Source organism: Cucurbita pepo, chromosome LG17 (genome assembly GCF_002806865.2).
Source record: "Cucurbita pepo subsp. pepo cultivar mu-cu-16 chromosome LG17, ASM280686v2, whole genome shotgun sequence".
In the NCBI taxonomy this organism is placed as follows: domain Eukaryota; kingdom Viridiplantae; phylum Streptophyta; class Magnoliopsida; order Cucurbitales; family Cucurbitaceae; genus Cucurbita; species Cucurbita pepo.
The window spans coordinates 6,981,110-6,994,388 of record NC_036654.1 but is presented as its reverse complement, the minus strand read 5'-3'; the positions used below and the strand labels follow the sequence as shown (position 1 = coordinate 6,994,388).

Below are 13,279 nucleotides of genomic sequence, written 5' to 3'. Positions count from 1 at the left end.
TTGAGCATAAGCTTTCATGGGTTTGCTTTGAGTTTTCCAAAAGGTCTCATGCCAATGGAGAGAGGACCGTGAGAGTTGGTATCAGAGTCATGCCCTAAACTTAGTCGTGACAATAGATTGTCAAATCCTCGAATGTCGGACTCCAAAAAGAAAAAGGAGTCAAGCATCCTCGAAGGCAGTAAAAAATGAGTCGAGCCTCGATTAAAGGGAGGGAGGTGTTGGATGACTAAGACTCCAAAAGAGTCGAGCCTCGATTAAAGGGAGGGAGGTGTTGGATGAAAGTGTCTAGTTATAAAAGAGTCGTAACCATTTCTAAGTTCGGTAATTTAGCAGGTCATTATTGTCAGACGAACACAACTATCTCGTATGATATTGTCCAGTTTGAGCATAAGCTTTCATGGGTTTGCTTTGGGTTTTCCAAAAGATCTCATGCCAATGGAGAGAGGACCGTGACAGTTGGTATCAGAGTCATGCCCTAAACTTAGTCGTGACAATAGATTGTCAAATCCTCGAATGTCGGACTCCAAAAAGAAAAAGGAGTCAAGCATCCTCGAAGGCAGTAAAAAATGACTAAGACTCCAAAAGAGTCGAGCCTCGATTAGAGGGAGAGAGGTGTTGGATGAAAGTGTCCCACATTGGTTAATTTAGGGAATGGTCTTGAATTTATAATCTAAGAATACTCTCTATTGGGATGAGACCTTTCTCTTTCTCTTATGGATTGAACAGTTAAATCCTTTTATACTCTAGTCCGGACATGAATCTTGAAACTCAAAGGATCATCCAAAATTTCAATTACTTCATGAACATGAAGATTCCTTCGATTTATTTTTTCTGTCGTCAACATCTCATTTTAAACGAAGAGGAGCGAAATTTTTCAGGAGAAGTACGAAGGATGTGTAGAAGTGATAATTGATGATCATGTTTCCATCGATCTCTACAATGGAAAAGAAACAGGCTGAAAAATTCATTCGAAACAGAGCATAGAGTGCTGTGCAAAACGAAAGCGAAAGAGACGTAAAGGAAAGGATCAGATCCATTGCCGAAAACAGAAGAAAAGAATCCGCAAGCAAGCAACGATCGAGTTATTTAGTTCAAAGAAATCAGAATCATTGCATCAGATCAAAAAAGATAGCGAAACACCTGACCTTTTTTGTATTTTCGCGATTGATTCTCGGAGAGGCATTTCCACAAACACCTTGTGTGCTCTGCACTGAACATTAAGGGCGATGAATCGCCGCCACGGAAACCAGAGCGTTGTCGTTGGTAGAGACGAGCAAAGGAATGTTGTTGAAGAATCGATCGTTGGAGTGGTGGTGATTGTTCATGATTTTGAGAAATCTGGACCTGGAAAATCGGCCTCTGTTCAGATTTATAGTGGAACCGAACTGGATCCAAGTGAGCCTTCTTTTCTCCACTTCTTACTCATTCATTCCAAAATCAAACAAAAACATCAAAGCTGTTATTCGATCAATTTGTCAAAAAATTTGAATATCCTTCGCCATTATTTCTACACCATAATCATAGCATCTTGACTTCGATCATACCGATATACGAATCTATCAAACATAAAAGTTGTATTTTGTACTTTCGATCTTCTCCAATACATGTTTGAATTTTTTAAAATATTTTCGAGTAAATTAAGGAGTTATTATACAAAATTGAAAATTTTGATAACCTAACGTCCAACAATATCATACTGTGGAGAGTCATGTTCGTCTAACATAGTATCAGAGTCATGCTCTAAACTTAGTCGTGCCAATAGATTGGTAAATTCTCAAATATCGAACAAAAGACTCTAAAATAAAAGGAGTCAAGCCTCCTTGAAGGCAGTAAAAAATGACTAAGACTCTAAAGGAGTCGAGTCTTGATTAAGGGGAGGCGCACGTTGTTCGAGATGAGGTGTTGGATGATGAAAGTCCCGAGTCGGCTAATTTAGGAAATGATCATGGGTTTATAAGTGAGGAATACTAACTCGATTGTCATTGACATGAGTTCTTCTTGGGAAGTTAGAAAGAAAAGCCATGAGAGCTTATGGTCAAAATGAACGAAACAGAAATTTTAAAGACTAAACTTATAATTTAACCGAAAAGTAAATGTTTTTCTAATCTCAATATTTAAAAATTAAGAATCTTCCCTCCAATATCATCGACTAAGCATAGAACATATAACAGTCTTGGGGATCTCACAATCCACCTCCTTAGAGGCCAGTGTCCTCGCTAGCACATTGTTTGGTGTCTGGCTCACTGTGAGATCCCACATTGGTCGGGAACGGACACTGGCTCATCGTTTGATGTCGGGCTCATTGTGAGATCCCACGTTGATTAGAGAGGGGAACAAACCATTTCTTATAAGGGTATGGAAACCTCTCTCTAATAGACGTGTTTTAAAACCTGAGGTGGATGACGATACATAACAGGTCAAAGCAGATTCTTTCATCCTTGCTTACCTCATTTCGATTAATTTTCATTACGATTCTTCGTCGTTTAACAGGTACGGGAAACGGAAAGACGAGTAAAAAGGCGAAGTTAAAAGAATGGAGAAGCAAGAAAAAGAATGATGGGTCAAGAATCAGCAACTATAAGATCAAGCTGAAGGTTGATAAAGGGTTTGGAAGTCCAGGAGCCTTTGTGATCACAAATGAACATAAGCACAAATTTTACCTTAAATCAGCTTTTCTCCAAATTCCCAAACTTCATCCCCAAATAATCCACTTTGATTGCAACTCTTGGGTCTATCCATTCAACGTCGCAGACACTCCTCGTGTTTTCTTCTCGAACACTGTGAGTTTTCCTTACTAGTTTTAGTCTTGATCGGTTATATCCTTAAACTTTGAATCACGACATGATTTGTCTAAGCTGATTTGACACAGTGTGATTAACGAAGATAATACTGTGTCAGTGTATCTTTTTCCTGCTAATCACTTTCTTCATCGTCTTTCTAATACTCCGTCAAATAATGCAAATAATCGTAATTCAAAGTACAATAACTTGATTATAACTTACTTAGTGTTTTGATTAGAGTTATATTCCAAGCCAAACGCCGAGACCCCTTGTGGAGCTAAGAAAAGAAGAGCTAATAAAGCTAAGAGGAGACGGGAAAAGAGAAAACAAGGAATGGGAGAGAATTTACGAGTACGATTACTACGACGAGCTTTCTAGACATGAATTGGGCGAATCGTCCTCTCATCCATATCCTCGTAGAGGAAGAACAGTTCAACATCCTAACAGTGGTACACAAAATTCTTCTCTTTCACATTTTTCGTCGTTTCATACCCGTTTTACCTAATCGGAGGCACGAAACAGTACTAATGAATGAATACGAACATCGATAAGTGAAAAACGCTTCGTTTAAAAGCACTTTTTTGTTTGTTTGGTGCATGATAAGATGGTTCCATGGAGTTACAAAAATGTGTACCTCCTGATGAGAGGATGAGGCAAAGCAAAGTGAAAGAAATAGTTTCAAGGTCAGTGGAAGCTGCTCTTCAGTTCCTCATTCCAACCCTAAAGGCCCAACACTACACCACCAATCATTTCAACTCTTTTGTTGAATTGGGCCGTTTCTTTTGGGCCCAAAAGCCCAAAAACATGGCCCAATTAGACCAATGGACCACCCTCAAACTCCAAAAATTTATCCCACAAAATCTTTACCCACATATTCTTTCCCAAAAAGATGACTTCATCTATCCACATCCTCACCTTCTTAAAGGTAATTTTTTTCTTATTTATTTATATTTTATACGTAACTTACGAGCTAAAAACGATAGAAATACGATAGAAATAACGAATTTATTTACCTTTTGAAAATTTTAAAATAAGAAATGTTTTTTATTCTCGAAATTTATTTACCTAGTGTTAAATTTATTTATTTATTTTACCAATGATATAATGTAAAAATGTATTATTAGCATAATAAATATTTTTTTAATTATTAGTAAAATTTGTTTTTTTTTTTTTTTTAATTCAGAAAATAAACGTGTATGGATGGATGATGATGAATTTGCACGACAAATGCTCGCCGGAACTAATCCTGTGCGAATCACATGCTTACACGTATGTCAATTATGTTTACACTAATATATTTTAAGATTATGTTGCAAATTCTGTGTAAAAATGTGATGTCTCACATTGGTTGGGAGGAGAACAAACCACCGTTTATAAGGGTGTGGAAACCTTCTCCCATTAAAGCCTGAAAGGGAAAGTCCAAAGAGGACAATATCGGTTAGCCGTGGATCTGGGTCGTTACAAAAAAATTCTTTAATAATCTCTCATTTTTTAAATTTATTTAATGAATGATTGTGATATTTATTTACATTTTTACTTTATAAATCTAGTAAATATAAAGTTTCAAAAGTTTAAGAACAAAATCTATTCACACTTACTTGGACAGAAATTTCCACCAGAAAGCAAAGCCAAAGTGGTTAGTACAATAAAAGCTTCTGATATTGAACACAACCTCGATGGTCTTCCCCTTCAACAGGTATATATATATATATATCATCTCTTCCTTTATGTTGCTCCTCTCTAAACCTGTAAATCATCGACTAAATCGACTAGAAGGTTTAAATTGTTCATACAAAGGCAAGATTATAACGATATGATGTCAAGTTTTAGTACAGAAATCGACAACAAAAAGAGTTTATACTACGCTGACAAGATTTGATTATACAAAATCTAGGAGGATAACAGAAGAATGACGATTTATTTTTAAAGTTCAATACAGAAAAATGGATATTTCAAAAGTTCGTAGAAATGAAATTTTGGGTTCCGTTCTATTTTAGTTCTCGTACTTTCTAACTGCACAAAATATTAAAAAGTTGCACCAAAACGTTCAAAACTGCTTAAAAGGATACTTATGTTGTGAATATTGAAATATTTTAGTGTTCTGAAATGTTTTAGGCAATAGAGGACAGAAGGATATTCATGTTGGATCATCATGACTATCTATTGCCATTTCTGAATAGAATAAACAGTAGCAATGTGTTTGCCTATGCATCTCGAACCCTACTCTTCTTAAGGACTGATTCTACACTAAAGCCTTTGGCCATTGAACTTTCTTTACCATACTCTGAAGCTGAAGGAGGAGAGATAAGTTGGGTTTACCTGCCAGCACCTGAGGGCTTGGAGGCTGCCCTGTGGCAGCTTGCCAAAGCTCACGTCGCTGCCAACGACTCCGTCTACCATCAACTCGTCAGCCATTGGTGAGACCCCTCACCTACTTTCATAGATTCAAGAGTTTGGTATCAAATATAACAAGATAATATCTTTTTCTTTGATGGGTTGTGGAAATATCCACAAATTATTAGCTTAGTCTCTATTCAAGTTTGGCTTTGAATCAGGACTTAATAGTTTCAAAATTTTCTTTATAGCTTATAATCTGGTTAAATATCATAAACTAAAGCTTTTTAAATCTAAAACCAAAACCATAGTACTTCAGTTGGAGAGGAGAATGAATAATTCTTTATAAAAGTGTGGAAACCTCTCCCTAGTAGACACGTTTTACAAACTTTGAGAGGAAGCTCGAAAGAGAGCCCAAAAAAGACAATATCTGCTAGCAGTGGCTTGAGTTATTACAAATGGTATCAGAGGTAGACACCAAACGGTATGCCAACAAGGATGCTTGCCCCCAAAGGGAACGAAGTATTCCTTATAAGGGTGTGGAAATTCACGTGAATAGGGTATAGGTACTGGGAATTAAATTTTTTTAAGGTACTTAGCAAGACCTACCTGATTTCCTCTATTTTTAACCCAATTCAAACTCTAATTCAATCAACCTAGAATGTCAACTCCTTATCTTTCTCTACAACAATGAAAAAAAACATTTTCTATTCAAGTTCTCTACAACTCCTTATCTATTCATTTTAAGCCAAAAAAAAAAATCGTTTTGAGATCTTTGTAGGCCAAATATTTGTCCAGTTATTCCTACATAGTTCATGCTGTCAAAGTAAAATGGCATAATATGCAATATTATGTAAATGTTTAGGTTACATACCCATGCAGTTGTCGAGCCGTTCATCATTGCCACTCGCAGACAGTTGAGTGTTATGCATCCAGTCTACAAATTGCTGAATCCTCATTTCAAAGACACCATGCACATCAACTCACTATTTAGAAGCTTCCTGTTGAAACCTGATGGAATCTTTGAGAAGATATTGTTTACTGGTCAATTCTCCATGGAATTATCTTCCGAGCTTTACAAAGAGTGGCGATTCAACGAACATGGCCTCCCAGCGGACCTGCTGAAAAGGTAACAACAATTACATTGCTTTTCCTTTTATGATAATAGACGTGTGCCAACATTGCTTTGGTTTCTTAGAAATATGGCTACAAGGGATCCAGATCCAGGAAACCTGTCCGGAGTTCAGCTCATCTTCCCTGACTATCCATATGCAGAAGATGGCCTTGAGATATGGACTGCAATCAAGACATGGGTCAAGAGTTTCTGTTCAATCTTCTATAGAGATGATGACTCTGTACATTCTGATGAAGAACTCCAAGCTTGGTGGTCTGAGATCAGAAATGTCGGTCACGGCCACAAGTTCAACGAGTCGGGGTGGTATGAAATGACCACACTATCAAACTTGGTAGAGGCTTTGACAACTCTCATATGGACAGCAACTGGACTCCATGCTGCAGTGAATTCAGGGCAATATGCATACGCCAGTTACCCTCTTAATCGTCCCACACTGTGTCACAAGTTCATTCCCAGTGAAGGAACAGTTGAATATGCTGAATTCTTGAGTGATCCAAACAAATACTATCTCGAGATGTTACCTGGAAAGTGTGAAACTGCGCTTAACGCTGCATTGACGGAGGTCCTTTCACATCACGCAAAGGATGAACTGTACCTGGGAAGGATGTCATCACACAGCTGGACAGATAATGCAAGGGTCCGGCATAGCTTCAGTGTGTTCAGCATAGAACTTAAAAATATAGAGAAGCGAATAGCAGAGAGAAACAAAGATCCTAACCGCAAGAACAGAAGCGGTCCCGCCAAGATCCCATACGAACTTCTGTTCCCTGATACATCAAATGTTAGTCCAAAAGGAGGGATTGCAGGCAAAGGGATTCCAAACAGCATATCTATGTGATGCAGATTCATGAAATTACTTAAACTAAAAATGTTCAATAAAAAAAATATGGGCAAGAGCATTCTTTAATCATCTACCTATCTTAATATGAAAAGTCTGCTACCTAATCACTCTATGTTATTGCAGACCTTTAAGAAATAAATCAACCAACGATGAGTTTGGGACAAATAAAACTACTCTTAAAAGTTTTCAATGTTTGGTTGGATAACCAAAGTGACTTTAAAAAGTTATCTTCGAGGAAACACTCACTTTTACAAGAAGCTTTTAGGAGAATCACTCATAGTGCTCCCTCCAAGAATGCCTGCAAAAGAAGAGTTTTTACTCCAAAGTAATTTTTCAAAAGTCGCCTCAAATGCCCCATAAGTCTTACAGATAGGTTTATAAACTGCAGCCAATAGGTATTTTCTTTTTCCTATCCCAACCATGTAATGAGTTTGTTATCAAATCAGAACAGTTAGCAATTTATACTATAAACCAAGAAGATTAAGAAATGTTTATGCATTACACCACTTCAGGAAAAATTTCTCAGAACAAATGAGCTACAGATACTGAAAGTCAAGGTACAGAACATTAAATACATGGACTGCTGAGTTGCTACGATATTGTTGACCTTCAACTACAAGTTGGCTCTTTGAAATGGGAAAAGGGGCAGGTTTACATGAGATCGGAGCCATCAAGGATACCATTATTAAATCATAACTTGTAAGCATTTATTAGCATCGTCCTTGTACTGAAAAAGGAGCGGGATCAACTTTCCCAGGAATTCCCAGCACCATGTTAACAATCATTTCTGCAGTTCCTAGTGCCTGAATGTAAACAAAAGTAAGTCACACAATCGAATCAACGGAAAAAGAAAAAAAAAGAAGTTAGGGTTGTCTATTCAATAGAACCATGATTTCTTATGATCTCTATGATACATTAGAAGGGTGGTTTTGGAGTATCAGTAGTTTTTAATTGGGGGGGAGAGAGAGAGAGTCACCATTGAAAGTCCTCCACCTTCATGGCCAGATGCAAGGAACACATTTGACAAACCAGGAACAGGCCCAATCACTGGCTTTCCATCGAGCACTGTGGATATAAACTCATACGGGAAAATAAGATAACACAAACCCTGAAAATTCAACAGCGAAACTATTGAAAGTGACATGATACTCACTGTATGGTCGTAGACCTATTCTCACTTTACTGCTGCTTTTGATCTCTGAAAAAGAGATTTCTTTCATCGTGGGAAAGAATTCTGAAGCTCTCTCCCATATACGAGCAATTATGGATTCATTAACATCAGTGTTGAAACCAGCAAACTCACGGCTGCTCCCTGAAATTAGATGACCAATTTCCAATGAGAAGTTTCAAATTTCTGGCAATATATATATATTTTTAATATAAAAGAAACAATATCTTTGATTGAATGAATTTCTCAAAAGATGTCCCTAATTCAAGGGAGTTACAAAAGAGCTTTTCCCGTTAGATATCAAATGGCACTAACTATAATTATAAATGAGGGGGCGCACGTACACCAGAGACGACCAATTCTTTACATGTTTTCAGGATTCTAATTGTTATTCATCACATTCCAAGCAAGATACTATAAGGTATCGAACTATGCAAGTCTATCAGCTTACATGGAGCAGCACGATTAAAACACATTAGAATAAATATATGCATAGATGCATAAAAATAAAAATAAAGGTTTCTGGAAGCTATGAAAAACAAACTAAGTACTTTAAAACAGTGGTCACAAAGTTTCATATTTTACCAAGTACTAGATTGCCTTGAACATCCATAGTGGCAGTCATTGAAATGGATGAGGTATGTTCGAGATCTTTAGCCGAAGTTAAAGCTTGGTGATTAACATAGCCCACCTCCATCAAACCATGATTAACATGAAAGGAATTAAAATTCTCGATGACAAGCAAGTGGCCCTGCAATGAAAGAGAGGCTTGGTCCTAATCAACCTTTTGAGGAGATGGAAAGTATTTCAGAGAAAACAACCTCGATAATCGATCACTTCAAGTTCCAGGTTATTGTAATTAACTTACATGAGGAGAACGAAAACCTAGCTATCATAGAAAAGATAAATATATATCAAGCTAACATGATACTAATTCACAGCTAAAGCAACTACGTACAGTAAGAAAATAGCAAGAAAAGGAACTAATCAAAGATGTAACCAAAGTTAAATAATGCTTGCTTCTTTCAACACCTGACCTTGCAGATATTGTGTATTCCTAGCATGTTCATAACTTGGAAGACAAATGAGGCTACCCCTGATTAATCAAAACCCAGCAACTATAATGCTAGTAAAATTGGAGAAATTCTTTTAACTAAACGATTGCAAAAAGCCTAGTCCCCAAATTCTGTTTGAAAGTGAACATTTGGGTTCAATCAACTGACTTTTCATATCTATAGAGTAAATAATAATGTCAATAGCTGACCAAAAATAGAGCGGATCAGTATAAGACATGAAAAATCTCAAAGAAAAGTCAGTGTGTTCATAGATCCACACCTTTCTTGGCATTATGGGAACATCCAAAACAGTTTTTTCTTCCCTGAGTAAATCACGCAGCAAAGTCCCACTCCAACAACCAGCTGCTAAAACAATTGCCTTCTTACTGTACAACGTAGTCTTGGCCGTCTGAACAGCTTCTATCTTTCCATTGCTACCAGATCTGAGGGTGTACAAAAGTGAAGTTCTTATCATCTTATTACTATAATGCTTATAGGGATTCACGTTAAAAGACATATTGGTCAATTGATGTAAATTGAATACTAGATATATGAATTAGTTCAGAATTTTTGGCAAATTTTGACTTTCTTTTAATGAGAAACCAGAGTACTGTTGACTGTTTCACTCTTTGCCGCGGACTGTTAAGAAGATGACACATAAGGTAGGCTATACTTCATTTCATAAAACATTATTGAGAGGTGCTGATCACACTTTTAAGCAACTAGTTTTGATCAGTGACTGGCATGCTTCCATTTTACTTTTGGGCTAAATTACAGAAAATATCCCTGAACTATGGATCTCGTTTAAAAAAATACACCTAAACTTGAAAAAGTTTTAAAAACACTCTTTGACCTTTCAAAAAGATCCAAAAGAACCTTTATTGTTAATTTTTGGAAGGAAACCGTTAAAGTTTCATTGATACCTTTGTTCTTTCAAAAAGAAAAAAACTCTTACTGGAAAACATTTCGTCTTCTTCTCTCTGCAAATGCCCTTCCTCTATGAAAATTAATAAGAAACTTCGTTTGTTTGCTATGTATTCATAGACAATAAGTTTTTCATCTCCTTCAATACAACATCTCAAAGAGCCTACCCATATCCTTATGTTGAATTTTCAAGATGGCTTTTGCTTAATTCTTGAATTTTTCATGTCCTTGACTTGATTTTTTTTTTTTTTTATTATAATTATCTTTTTAGTTTTTTCACTATTGTTTCCTCACCAGTCACAATCCAACAACTTTCCATAAATTCCTTTTAGACATAATAAATGAGAATTTTGTCAGCGGTTCTAAGACTTCTTGAATATTAAAAAAGAAATCACATATCAAACTTTTGATTAATTAACCCTTGTAAACCGGATCAAATCCTCCTTCAAGTTTAAGGACGTAGCAAAAATTTCACCAAATAAGCTCCAAAACCTAAAATCCATAACCATAAGCATAACCCTTTCTTCCTTTACCACCCATAATCGTAGTTGAAACCATACTAATCTTCTGCTTATCACTAACACACAAACAGAGAGAGCAAAAGAAGGAAAAAAAAAGAGACCAATTATCTTATTCACACTTCTAAAAAGAGAGCTCGATACTGAACTTCTTTCATCAGATGTTCTATAGCACATATCTTATTAAATATTTTTTCTAACCCTGCTCAAATTTTACCTCTCCGCTCACTTTTACTATTTTCTCGAAGTTATTTTGTGTCAAATCAAACCAGGCTAATGGTCATGGCCTTGTTCTTATTTCAGATATCTTGTAGCATTACAGACTCCGAGGGTTAGCTGTAGAAAGATTTTTTTGATAGATGTTGTATCTATAGGACCCTTAAAAGTTAATGAATTTCAAGAACTTATTTGATTCTGTTTATCAATTAGTTAAAGAAAAGGTTATTTATGATATGCACATTCAAACATCAACTAACTAGAAATCTATCAGAACAGCAAATATTTATAGGTATTGCTGTTAACATCGATGTATAGTTGGCTAAGAAAAACAAACCTTAATAAGCCTGTAACTGGATCATGAAAAAATTCTGCATATCTTCCTTCAAAATTTCTGTTGGCCTACACGTTTATGATATCTATCAGTAACATGCGACGTGCTGGCTTGATATTAACACATTGTAGCAAATGTAATTGAATAGGTAGAAGGAGAATTAATATTTTCAGTCAAAACCTTTTCGATAAATGCTGCAGTACAATGAGCATCCAATTGGCAGTCATTGGGGAGAAAGGCAGCCCCGCAGCTGTTTCCGATCAGCAAAGCTGGTTCCATGGAAAGCAAATCAGCAACAGATAAGTACTCAACTTCTAGTCCGGCCCCAGAAAGTTGCTTTACCTTCCTCTTTAACATGTCAAGCTCTTCAGGTGTTTTACCAATTAACAAGCTTCCTAAGAAGTAGATAGAACTCGCTCATCAGTCACACAATTCATGTAAGACTGCATAACTTTCAGAGAAAATGCATAAAAAACGTTCAAATCCTGTCTTGAATGCAGTTCTTGGCCACAAATGTACTCCATGAAATTGTATTACATCATTTACTGACCTGATTTCATGAATTCTTTAAGGAACATACTTAATTTACTAGTTGTTCCCCAGCATTTTCTTCAGACAAACATATCTATATATGCAACTTGCAAGTAAGCTAATGGTTGTTGCTTCTCAAAAGAATAACAACTACCTAATGTGTGATCCTGTGTGGCAGCAAATGAAGAATGCAAATGATATGGAAGCCAAAATTACTATGAGTGATCGATACAAAAAATTGGTTTCATCGTTTCTCTTATGTAACGACCTTAAATTTTCTACTGAATCTAAGGTCAATTTAAAGTCGCTACTGTATGCATATCATGAACATTGAATGTCATAAAACATAACTTTCATCTTAAAGCACAGTCATGGACTTACGTGTTTGAAAACGTCTTTAAGACGACACAACAAAGGACTAAATAAAATAAACGAACGATTAAGTTAAAAACATCCTATTCTAGCCTAAATCTAGGAAAAATAAATGCGACTACTACCCAATGCATGTGTCATGGTCTCGAGTTGCGATGCCGTCATTGTTGCTCTTACCTGTCTTTTTCCAACCCAATTCTTCCGAGGGATTCAAGCCTTGATCACGCAGGGACTCAGCCAGACTCTCCCACAGCCTGTGACTTCTCAAAGCAAGTTCCCAAATGTCACTGTCAGGGGATTTGTGCCCCATCCATAAATAGCCCTGCCCTGGAACCGATAGATACATTACGATTCTAAGAACAGGTCCACAATCAAACAATTTACACCATTAACAATTCATTCTGAACATTCTCACCTGCACCAGTAGCTCCAGAGCAAGGGACGGCCTTATCGACGACGGCGACGGACATATCCGACTCCATAAGAAACTGCCGGGCAATAGTTAACCCGATAATTCCCGCTCCAATGATCACAACATCAAACTCAAAAGTATCGCCATTACGCGAGGTTGAAGACGAAGATTTAACATCTTTCAAAGCACAAAAGCTCACCGGCCCGTAACTATAATCATGACCAGAGCTATTGGCCGATTTTCTCCATTGTTTAGGATTAATCGACGCCCATTTCGGACTGAATCCTAGCTTGCAGAGATGTCTGCTAGAACACGAAGCTTTCCCGGTCCTGATAGAGAGACTTGAGCTTGGGCATGAACGCAGTGAATAAGAAGAAGAACTCATTTGGTTAATCTATGAAGCAATACTGAACTTCGCCGTTCGAAAATTTACTGGATTGGGTCAAGGATTCATCGCCTTCTTTGATTGATTGCAATTTATATCCGCCATGGATGTGCTTCGGGATCCTCGAGCTCATTCATCATTTTTCTAAGGAGATTAAAACAAAAAAAACAAAAAACAACAAAAAAAAACAAAAAACAAAAAAAAATAAATAAATAAACCTTTTGCAGTGAATTTTAAAAAAACAAACCGAAAGAACGGAAAAAACGGAAAAAAA

General features: G+C 36.6%; 2 protein-coding genes and 1 long non-coding RNA gene across 6 annotated transcripts; 1 reads left to right on the top strand and 2 right to left on the bottom strand.

The window, feature by feature from the left end:
* The first annotated feature begins 915 nt into the window (after positions 1 to 915).
* LOC111779047 (linoleate 9S-lipoxygenase-like) lies at positions 916 to 7,159 on the top strand. The gene is made up of 9 exons (XM_023659101.1): positions 916 to 1,395; positions 2,491 to 2,780; positions 3,019 to 3,229; positions 3,385 to 3,705; positions 3,964 to 4,049; positions 4,387 to 4,476; positions 4,896 to 5,197; positions 5,980 to 6,243; positions 6,313 to 7,159. Exons 1-9 carry the CDS (start codon positions 1,227 to 1,229, stop codon positions 7,085 to 7,087), a joined length of 2,508 nt encoding a protein of 835 aa, XP_023514869.1. The 5' UTR covers positions 916 to 1,226; the 3' UTR covers positions 7,088 to 7,159.
* On the bottom strand, positions 4,070 to 6,118 carry LOC111779049. The gene is made up of 4 exons (XR_002812637.1): positions 5,989 to 6,118; positions 5,100 to 5,211; positions 4,379 to 4,526; positions 4,070 to 4,185 (listed from the first exon to the last, which is right to left on the bottom strand). It is a non-coding gene; the product is annotated as an uncharacterized LOC111779049 (long non-coding RNA).
* LOC111779048 (glycine oxidase) lies at positions 6,781 to 13,149 on the bottom strand. 4 transcript variants are annotated; one of them, XR_002812636.1, is made up of 12 exons: positions 12,624 to 13,149; positions 12,386 to 12,535; positions 11,486 to 11,700; positions 11,309 to 11,373; positions 9,594 to 9,756; positions 8,844 to 9,009; positions 8,244 to 8,402; positions 8,067 to 8,155; positions 7,666 to 7,893; positions 7,337 to 7,388; positions 6,968 to 7,016; positions 6,781 to 6,838 (listed from the first exon to the last, which is right to left on the bottom strand). XR_002812636.1 is itself a non-coding variant. In XM_023659102.1 (9 exons), exons 1-9 carry the CDS (start codon positions 13,003 to 13,005, stop codon positions 7,801 to 7,803), a joined length of 1,482 nt encoding a protein of 493 aa, XP_023514870.1. In that variant the 5' UTR covers positions 13,006 to 13,149; the 3' UTR covers positions 7,571 to 7,800. The 4 variants fall into 4 exon arrangements, 1 of the variants encoding a protein (XP_023514870.1); XR_002812634.1 differs by having other exon boundaries at positions 6,786 to 6,867; XR_002812635.1 differs by lacking the exon at positions 7,337 to 7,388 and having other exon boundaries at positions 6,837 to 6,867.
* Between the last annotated feature and the right edge of the window lie 130 nt (positions 13,150 to 13,279).

Coding starts and splice junctions, on each gene's coding strand:
- LOC111779048 (XM_023659102.1), bottom strand. CDS start 13,005: ATGAGTTCTTCTTCTTATTCACTGCGTTCATGCCCAAGCTCAAGTCTC. Junction 9,757..11,308: donor CCAGTTACAGGCTTATTAAG/GTTTGTTTTTCT, acceptor GTACACCCTCAG/ATCTGGTAGCAATGGAAAGA. Junction 7,894..8,066: donor AAGGTGGAGGACTTTCAATG/GTGACTCTCTCT, acceptor GTTTACATTCAG/GCACTAGGAACTGCAGAAAT.
- LOC111779047 (XM_023659101.1), top strand. CDS start 1,227: ATGAATCGCCGCCACGGAAACCAGAGCGTTGTCGTTGGTAGAGACGAG. Junction 4,050..4,386: donor TGCGAATCACATGCTTACAC/GTATGTCAATTA, acceptor TTACTTGGACAG/AAATTTCCACCAGAAAGCAA. Junction 6,244..6,312: donor CCAGCGGACCTGCTGAAAAG/GTAACAACAATT, acceptor TTGGTTTCTTAG/AAATATGGCTACAAGGGATC.